General features: G+C 36.7%; 1 protein-coding gene and 1 long non-coding RNA gene across 2 annotated transcripts; both read left to right on the forward strand.

Annotated features, from left to right (window-relative positions):
• Window positions 1–225: 225 nt before the first annotated feature.
• LOC149713660 (uncharacterized) lies at window positions 226–2,028 on the forward strand. Its single transcript, XM_089844106.1, has one exon. It carries the CDS (start codon window positions 226–228, stop codon window positions 2,026–2,028), a length of 1,803 nt encoding a protein of 600 aa, XP_089700232.1.
• A 907-nt stretch (window positions 2,029–2,935) lies between these two features.
• Window positions 2,936–5,490, forward strand: LOC149713661 (uncharacterized). The gene is made up of 2 exons (XR_016371472.1): window positions 2,936–3,703; window positions 4,022–5,490. It is a non-coding gene; the product is annotated as an uncharacterized LOC149713661 (long non-coding RNA).
• The last annotated feature ends 4,441 nt before the right edge of the window (window positions 5,491–9,931 follow it).

Here is a 9,931-nt window from a genome sequence, read left to right on the forward strand (position 1 = left end):
TAAACAGTTAACTTATAAATAGATCATAACTTTATGTAAATTAGGACAAAGGTCAGACCTAAATAGATAAGAGCTGATAACAGCCAACTATATAAACGACGGGCAACCTACCCCGAATTGTAGTTTGTTTAGACCATTAAACGATGTTACCAGTAACTGAATAAGTCTCGCCGTTCTTCCTTAATATTACAGAAACCATCGAAGGTCACAATTTGGACAGATTCCATGATTACCTTACACTGGGTGCGTGGATCGCCTAGTCAGTGGAAACCGTTTGTAGAAAATCGGGTGCGAGAAATTCAGGCTATAAGCGACCCCCTTAATTGGAAACACTGCCCTGGCAAAAATAATTCTGCCGACTTACCTACTCGTGGCCAAAAATTAGCTGACTTAGCAACAAATCCCCTTTGGTTAAATGGATCTGAATTTCTGAGAGAGCCAGAATGTCTAATTAGCAACCACGAAATCCAAGACTTAAATGAGGAAGCAGTTAGTGAGGAGCTACGATCCAAAGGCCTAGCGGTCGTTCAAATCATAAGTTCAAGCGAGTTGCCAAGAAAACCCATTTTCAGTCTAGAAAACCAAAGTAAACTAATTCGAGTTTACCGAGTAACGGCGTGGATTAAGCGATTTGTAGAAAACGCCAAGGCGAAGACAAAGGTCAGGTCATCAGAAGAGATAACAAACGCAGAAAAGTATTGGGTTTCTCAGGCGCAAGAAGAAAGCTACCCCTCGGAATTGAAGTCGCTTAAAGAGGGCACTCCAATCTACAAAAACTCGTCCTTAGCGACGCTCAACCCTTTTTTGGATAAGGATCGACTAATTTCAGTGGGCAGCCGACTAAGCAGTGAAAATTTTACTTATAGAGAACTACATCCTTGGGTACTTTCTGCAAAACACCACTTAGCCAAATTAATAGCGTTACACCACCATCAACGATTAAACCACGTCGGTGTAAGCGATACACTGGGAGAAATAAGGGAACAATTTTGGATCCCAAGAGCTAGAGAAATGGTAAAAAAGGAACTTAACACGTGTACGCGATGCAAGATCTTTCGAGCGAAACCGAGCGCAGCAGTCATGGGTCCCCTTCCTCCTACAAGGACAACACCAGCTCCAACTTTTGAAGTCTGTGGCGTGGACTTCTGCGGCCCATTATATGACAGAGAAGAAAACAAATGTTACTTGGCTGTATTTACATGTGCCGTCACGCGCGCGGTCCACCTTGAGGTGGTATCGGACTTGACCGCGGAATGTTTCCTTCTCGCCTTTCGTCGCTTCGTGGCGCGACGCGGTATGGTCAAAACCATGTACAGTGACAATGCGAAGACTTTTAAGCGTGCCGACGCGGATCTCGCCATACTATGGAAAAATTTAAAACATCCGGAAGTCGCGGACTATTTTAGCACGCGTCGGATCACGTGGAAATACATTGCTGACCGAGCCGCCTGGTGGGGCGGCTTCTGGGAGCGCCTGGTTGGCAGCGTTAAGGTTGGCCTCAGAAAAGTAATTGGGTTAGCTCGACTAACCTTGGAAGAAATAGGAACCGTCCTATCGGAAATAGAAGCCACAATCAATTCGCGCCCAATTACTTACATGTATGAGGAGACTTCTGAGCCAATTCCCCTCACTCCAGCTCACTTTTTAGTCGGTCGTCGTTTGACCGTTCTACCTTCTAGAGTTTTCCCACGAAACGAACCACAAAGGGTATCTAGATTAGATTTAACTAAAAGATGGCAATATCGCCAAACCTCAATGGAGAGATTTTGGATTCGATGGAAACGGGATTATTTATTGGAATTACGATCTGCCCATCATCGAACCAAATGTCAGCCCACTAAAGAACTAGAAGTGGGAGACATAGTAATGATAGAGGAAGCCAAAATGCCTAGGCTTATGTGGAAAATAGGTAGAGTTAGCGAAGCAGTCAAAGGCAGGGACGGGATAGTTAGGTCATGTTTACTAAGATTGCCTAATGGGAACACAATACGCCGCCCCGTACAACTACTATATCACCTAGAGTGTTAATAAAATTAATTTGCATTTAAATCTTGACCTTCCGTCAAGGTGCGGGAGTGTGTTAAAAAGTAAATCAGTCGTGAACTGAATTTCTGTATTTTTATATTACTTTTATTTTGTATTCATTTTAATTTTGTATTCTGTATTTTTCTGTATTTACTTATTGAGATTGTGAACTTTTGGAAGCACGTCTTTGGTGGTACAAAATTTTCCATGATTCAAGCGAATCTCGAGCGACGAGAAAAGAGGACCACCAAAGACGGGGACTTTCCATTCCTAGCGCGGTAGCCTCTCTCTCTCTCTCGACCAACATGACTCAAGGTACGTTCACAAAGGCGCGTTTAGCTGAAGCTGATTGCCGAGAGCGTAGGCTGAATCTAGTGTCTGCTTCTCGCGTGACCGTTCACAAAGCCGCTTAAGCGGTATTGGGAGTGGCGTACGCTGGTTGCTGAGGCTGATTGATGGAGTCCGCTTCGATCTGTTGAGGATAGATGTATTCGAGAAAAAGCTCTTGCCCCTCCCCATCGTGCAGACGAATTTTAACCTCTAGCAGACTATTTTAGGCATTCTGATAAATTTCGTGTGGCACTTTTGCAATAAACATAACGAATTTGAAAGAGAAAAAAGAAATTGACACAGCTTTGAAAGCCGATCTACGGCTTAAAGATATCCAAAAAAAGGAAAACCTAATTGAAATCGTGAAACAAAGAGATGTGATTTGGAATAAATTTGCGAAGAAGCACAGAGATAGAGATGCTGTCGACTGCTTATCTACCCGCTGTCCCCAAACGAACTACGACGAAGAAACACTTTTGTGAACGATAGAGAGGAAGCTTAAGAGGGTTTTTACGAACAAATAAAAGGTGAAAGGCTAAGCTACTCTAGCAGTGCGCGTATGGAATAATTTAAATTTACTTAACGATTATTCTAGGAGAGCGATAGCTCTCTTAGATAAGACCTCATACCGACTTCAATGTATAAGGATGGTTTTTTGATTGGTTATAACTTTTTTTGTATCGTATTAACTGCTTTGAAAAAATTCCACAGAACTACAATTCGGGCCCTCAATATGTGGTTAAAATTTCAAGAAGATCCATTCATTAGTTTATTGTATAAAAAATAAAGTTGCTAAGGGTGGTTTTCATTTCCATAAAATTAATCAGCCCTTTTGGTGAAAAAGTTAAATTTTCCCATAGAAATAACATGGAGTTTTTTTCAAATTTAGCCATTTTGTCGCCACCCTTTTGAAATGAAATATTCGTTTGTTACGTTTGGGAACAGTTTTATATCAAAATTTAAACCTTTTTCTAGGACCATTTTTAAGGTTTTTGAGAAAAATTAATTTTAAGTATGTTTAATTTAAAATTTTAAAAACTACCCCAATCTGCGATATTTTAGCATGGATACACTGTTTTATTAGTAGATATCAGCGCGACCAATATTGGCCTTTTTTTACGTATAGTTGCCTCATAATAATCCGATTGTTTATTCTTAATGCCTTTTGGTTGAAATGGCCTATCGATAGTGAGATAAGACTGCTTTAATAGCTCTTTTCCCCTTTTTCACCCCGTTTGTGGCCGCCATTTTTTTTAAGGGGAAAACATTTTAGAGTGGGTCCTTTTTCGTTGTCATTTTCATATGTTTTGAGGATTTGCTCATGGATGGATTTTAAATATAATATAAAGTAGGTTTCAAGCTTTAATATAAGCCTAATTTCATAATTTTCCACCTTTTTATTGTCCCACAATCTATTTGTAAACTTGGCACTTTTTTTAAGGCGGTGAAATTGCGCTAAGCCTTGGCTTAACGTTAATTTTTGCCGTTTATAAAAATGTTTATTTCTCGTTGCCCGTTACTTCGCCTTCTCGTATCGTCGTACTTTAAAAGTTTAGACTTTGAAAGTAGTGCTTTGTTTTCTTAAATATTACTTAATTGTATAAAATTTCAATATTATAATTGCCTAAAACGTCCGTATTAACGAATTCAATGTTTTTTGTTGAAGGGACGCGCCTTGCATTTGAATTTCGTTCCCTCGAAACTACCCCCTTTAAGAGACCGGCCGCCGGAGGCTTTTTCTTTTACGCCCTCTCGGTCGCTCGTTCAGCCCCGATTCCCCCGAAAACAGCTGTAGTGAGTGACTCTGTTATTTACCAAAAATGTATGCGGTCAGTGTGTTGTTTTTGCATTTTAATGCTTCTAATCGTGGTGCACGTCGAGGTTTACGAATCCAACGTGTGTTGCGTAATGAAAATCAAGGGTGGATACTATATGATCTAATGATCTATGCTTTAAAAGGAATTTGACGGCGACAGTCATGCAAAAACGGTATTAGGCCTTGCCAAAAGTTGACTAAGCTATAGTGAGCCTTCGTCAGTCAATGATATAAGAAATTGACCCTCGGATATCCTCTGACTAGGAGATGGTTATAAAGTTACTAACTCTCGATTTTGGAGGTAGATACTGTCTAGTGACACTTAAAGTAACGACTTAATCTTATAAACAGACTAACATCATAAGCCCATATCGTAAATTCACCGATGTTGATATCTAAGCTTACTTGAAATACCAATACCAATTTTTTTAACTCAATGAATCTTAAATATCAACATCAAAAATTATCTACTGAAAGAGATATCTACTAATATTCCATTCAAATTTCTCGCAACATTTCAAATTAACGAATAGAAATGTGCAAATGAAGTTCAAACTGATTAATTGGGCAAATTGCTATATTGGTCACCATTACCGATCACAGATAGATTTGCGCCCTTCAGTAGTGTTTATTATGCTTGTAAAATGGTAAGCGAAATCTGTGATTAAAGTTTAAAATAGACATGAGCAAAAAGGGCTTTATAAATATCAACTCGATTACCGAATATCTAAATTTGACCAAAATTAAAAAAATATTCTCTTCGTGATTAAAAATCTTGTTTGAAGCAGCAAGCGGCCATCTAATCCTTATTTACCTTATTTTGAATTAAAAAAAAAAATAGGTTAATACCTCTTTCAGTAGATGATTCATTGATATTTCAGTTTCATTGAGTTTAAAAAAAATTAGTTCCACCATTGGTTGATTTTCAATATTGACCAATCGATAATCACAAATTTTAATAACTAAATCACAAAAACCCGTTCAAAACCATATTAGTTTTGAAACGATTAAATTATAATTTTAAACATATATATACTAGTTAATTCCTCGTAGTCGTAGGTAATTAGTTTATTTCCTTAGTGAAAATAATGCTGAATATTATATACACAAAGTAAATAATAAATTGACTTCTAAAATTTAAATGTAAAGTGTGTGCATTATTTCCCAATTAATAAAAGATATCCACCTATTTTTCATTCAAATTAATTACTAATTTGTGGATAATGGATAGAAAATGTCGAGCTCTTAAAATAGTATTACAATTTTTTTAATTAAATAATTATTAATAAATTTCAATAAAATAAATTCTGGTTAAATACATAACACTACTTTTTATTAAGTTTCTGAAATTATCAGAGCTAAATATCAAAGAGACACATAATTAATTGTTCTCATAAGGTGAAAACCCAGCTGACTTATAGCGTTTTCCTTTGGGTCCTCGCGGAGCGCTCCCAAGGAGCAATAAAAATGGTAGTAGTAGTTTCCAGCTTCGTTAAAGACTGTTTTTGAAGCATAGGATCTCCAAATTTTATTCCTCCATGGGAGCGCTCCGCGAGGACCCTAATAGCGAATTCCACTTACTGCTCTCGGAGCGCTCCCATGGAGCAATAAATATAGGAGACCCTGATTTAGCATAAACAGTCTTTAACGAAGCCGAGAACTACTTCTCCCATTTATATAGCTCCATGGGAGCGCTCCGCGAGCAGTCAGTGGAAATCGCTATAAGGAAAACGCTATTAGAAGTAAAAAAATACCAGGCTGCCAGGCTGTCTCTTACACAACAGTGTTGGCCATTCTCGCTTATGAGAAATGAATCCTTGTCATATGCATCTCTGGACTTTAGGAGCTCCAGGACTCCCAACTGAATCAGGGTGGGAAATAGGAATTTTTTTAAAACTAGACATTGGGCCAGCGACCCCCTGCCCAGGAATAAATAAACTGGTCCATGACCATTGACCAGGGCGCGGCGTCTGCTAAACTAAAGAAGTGGGTAATTAAAATAGAGATAATGGGTAAATAGAGATAATGTCTGGACCCTGGTTACCCTAGAATTTCCATTATGGTCGTGTGGACCACTGCTCACCCTCCGATTTAATTTTTAAACTGGTCATTTTCCCGGTGCCACCGCCTTATTTGCAACGCTGATCTGAAGATTTCTTTTGACCGGACCATAGCCTACTCGATCACGCGCAACACGTCGCAAGCTGCTTGCGCTATAGCGCGAGTCAGGGTGGGAAATAAGGATTTTTTTAAACTGGACATTAGGCCAGAGACCCTCCTGACTTGGAATAAATAAACTGGTCCCTGACCATTGGCCAGAGCACGTCGTCTGCTAAGCTAAGGAAGTGGATAATTAAAGTATTAGAACTTTAATGTGTGGACTCTGGTTACCCTTGAATTTTTTAGTAGTCTCGTGGACCACTGACCCCCCTCCGATTTAATTTTTGAACTGTACCAGGCAATTTTTAAACTCGTCATTTGCCCTGTGTTACCGCCTTATTTCCCACGCTGGCGCGAGTTGCTTTGCGTTGTCGAGTGCGTGATGGAGCGGGCTATGCCTGGAGTCCCAACCCCCGTTACTTACTACCAAAATACCCACTAGCATAGCCCACTCGATCACGCTCTCTTTTCCCCGGCTACATATTTTGAAGAGGGCACTTTTTAGGCGTATTTTTAACAATCTTGGATCACCTTTGTGGACTTTTAGGGTAGCCCTTATAAATTGAGTCTTCATTGCCCTGACTATATTGTGTTTAAGGTTTATAAGCTTAATATCAAACAGACGTTAGTTAATGCTACAAAAAAGTTCGAAATTGATAATCTTGGATCGTCTTTGAGAAGTTTTAAGGATATCCGAATTTCATATTGGGCTTATGAAAAGTTTGAGCTAAAGGTTAAACAGACATAAATCAGCGTCTTAAAAAATTGTGTAAAACTGTCAATTTGGTTCGATTTGTGGAATTTTTAGGGGAGCGCCCCGCGTTTCAATAAAGGGTTGTAAAAAATTGTATTATGTTAATTACAATAAGAATACAAACTTTCAATGAGTTACGTTTTTATTTTTTGGAGTATCATTATAAATAAATGACTGATTGAGCTAAAGTTACGGTCGCTTTTATATATGTTTCTGCTTAGTGTAGATTTTGAAAATGTAAAACAGTTTCTTAACAATCTTAATTAAAATGAAGACTGAAGGAACAGATATTAGTCAAAAATGTCTTGATTAGAATCAAGTCCTAAAAAGTATCGATAAGACTGAGGTTATCACTTGACTGAAGGATCAGATATTAACTTTTCTTTTTAATTGAAACTTAAAGGCATGCTTAAGAAAAAACAACGTTCCATTACCGTTTTCCGTTGAAATAACTTATTTTACAGGTAATCAATTTCAAAAATTTACTTATCTCGGGTTTTCGGGCACAATTCCATTCCCCCAAAACATTTTATCATTACATTAATTACTTTTGAGAGATAACGTGTCAAAATAAGCTTTAAAACAATAAAAAACTGAATGAGCGGTCTGTTTAGCCATGACCAAAACCTTCAAATCAGTGTTGCTAATGTTAGAAAGTGGATGTTCCCACTTCCATTTTAAAAATTTGCCGCATTTCCCACACCCCCTTTTTTACAGTCATATTTATCTGGACTATTTTATCATACTAAGTTTAATATGGAATATCACTCCGCATGGCTTTGACAATATGTACAAATGCTTTAAAGCTTTAAAATTCTCAAAATATGCTTTCTTTTTTTCAGTGCCAAACTTAAAATCACCGAATTTATTTCAAAATGTCGCTTGAAATTATTAAACCGAATAAAATTTTCGAAAATGCACTTATTTTAACTGTGCAGTTAAAATTAGTGCATTTTTGAAAATTTTGCACTATTAACCCTTGAACAGGAAAATTCCGACATTTGATTGATTTCGGAAAAATATTACTTTTTCCCCACAGAGCCTAAAACCAAACCTAAATCTCCCACGATGTGGGAAATTACCCACACATTGGCAACACTGCTTTAAAAACTTATAACAAGCACACTTTCGAGACATGTTCTGAACAAATTAGTGCTTAACCCTCTAATAGTACGACCACGGAGAATTGATGTAAACTGTAGTTGAAATATATTCATGTGCGACCTGCGGCACTGAATGGTCTCTAACCATTGTTTGAAACTAGAGAGAGAAATAGTGAGCAGCATTAATCATGTCCTGAGCTATGAGAATGAACAGTATGACTGTTGACTGAAGTACACTAGACATTACATCATTTTGCATAACCACGAGTAAAAATCTAACTGTCCCTACTTAATTTTCCGCCATTGTTTTAAAACGTATCCACTGCGAAGCATGCCGGGCACAAATGAGGGAACCTTTTAAAACTCAATGTCATACACGTACTCTCTCAAAAGTAATTAATGTAATGATAAAATGTTTTGGGGGAATGGAATTGTGCCCGAAAACCCGAGATAAGTAAATTTTTGAAATTGATTACCTGTAAAATAAGTTATTTCAACGGAAAACGGTAATGGAACGTTGTTTTTTCTTAAGCATGCCTTTAAGTTTCAATTAAAAAGAAAAGTTAATATCTGATCCTTCAGTCAAGTGATAACCTCAGTCTTATCGATACTTTTTAGGACTTGATTCTAATCAAGACATTTTTCACTAATCATTAAAGAACTGTGTTTTTGTTACTAATTGGTGCAGTTTTTTGGACTAATTCAACTCGGCCCTTAAACCGAATAAAACTTAGTAAATGTTGTTTTTTTTGTCGGCAACATTTATAGCGAAAAAATAGCTCTCCCCTATAGCTCACGGTAAACCTTCCCCACAAAGCTGTAACTGGACAGTAACTGGTAACATATCTATTAGTTTTATCATTTATAATAAATAAAAGGTAATCTTTAGTTATCGCTTCGTATATTTTTGCCTTGTTTCTGGTTGTATTTTAATTATTTTTAGGGCACAAAATTGTTTTTTCCCCATTCATAATTAAGCTGGATTTTTAAGTGGATTAACAATTTCCAATCGATTGTGAAACTATTGTTCTTACATAAATTAAGAAGGGTTTAGGCGTAAAGTACAGTTGTAGTTTACTGGTTCAAACTTGAAAATTACTCTTTTAGAATTTGAAATTCGTGGAAACGATCAATTAGTATTACCTATTCAAATTCAAAATGATACTTGTTTTAATTCCGAGCTAATTCTCGAATAATAATACACTTCATTTCACAATAGCAAAGTAAGTTAGGAATAATGAGTTTTCTTTTAAAAGTTGAAAGGTTATATTTTAAATACAAAACAATTTTCTGCTTTGCTAACATCCAAACTAAATTATATAACTTTCGTTTCAAAAATTTTTGATTGATAAGTTTGACCGTCGTCTTCGTGAACGCTTTGACTTTCACGGCAAAATACAAATAACCAGCTGTAACATAAAACTACGCATATAGAATCGAAATTTATTACAAATGGTCAATAAAAATATAGATTGTCTTTTTTTAATGTAAAATGTCATCTTGGATTTAAAAAAGTGACATTTGACATTTCGAGCAAAATTTGAAGTTAAAAATAGACTTTAGTTTTACACAAGTCAAGTTAGTTTTGGTTTCTGATATCGAATTTTCTTGCCAAAGTTCAAACGTTCAATTTTAAAGGAGGCTTGAAAGCATTAAGTTAAAACCGAGCTTTAATGTTCATAAACTAACTCCATTAGGAGGATAATTAACTAACTTTGTTCAAAAATCATCCAGCCGTAATAT

This window comes from Phalangium opilio, unplaced genomic scaffold (assembly GCF_054372755.1).
Source record: "Phalangium opilio isolate 3A_F unplaced genomic scaffold, DU_Popi_V2 ptg000009l_1, whole genome shotgun sequence".
NCBI classification, from domain to species: domain Eukaryota; kingdom Metazoa; phylum Arthropoda; class Arachnida; order Opiliones; family Phalangiidae; genus Phalangium; species Phalangium opilio.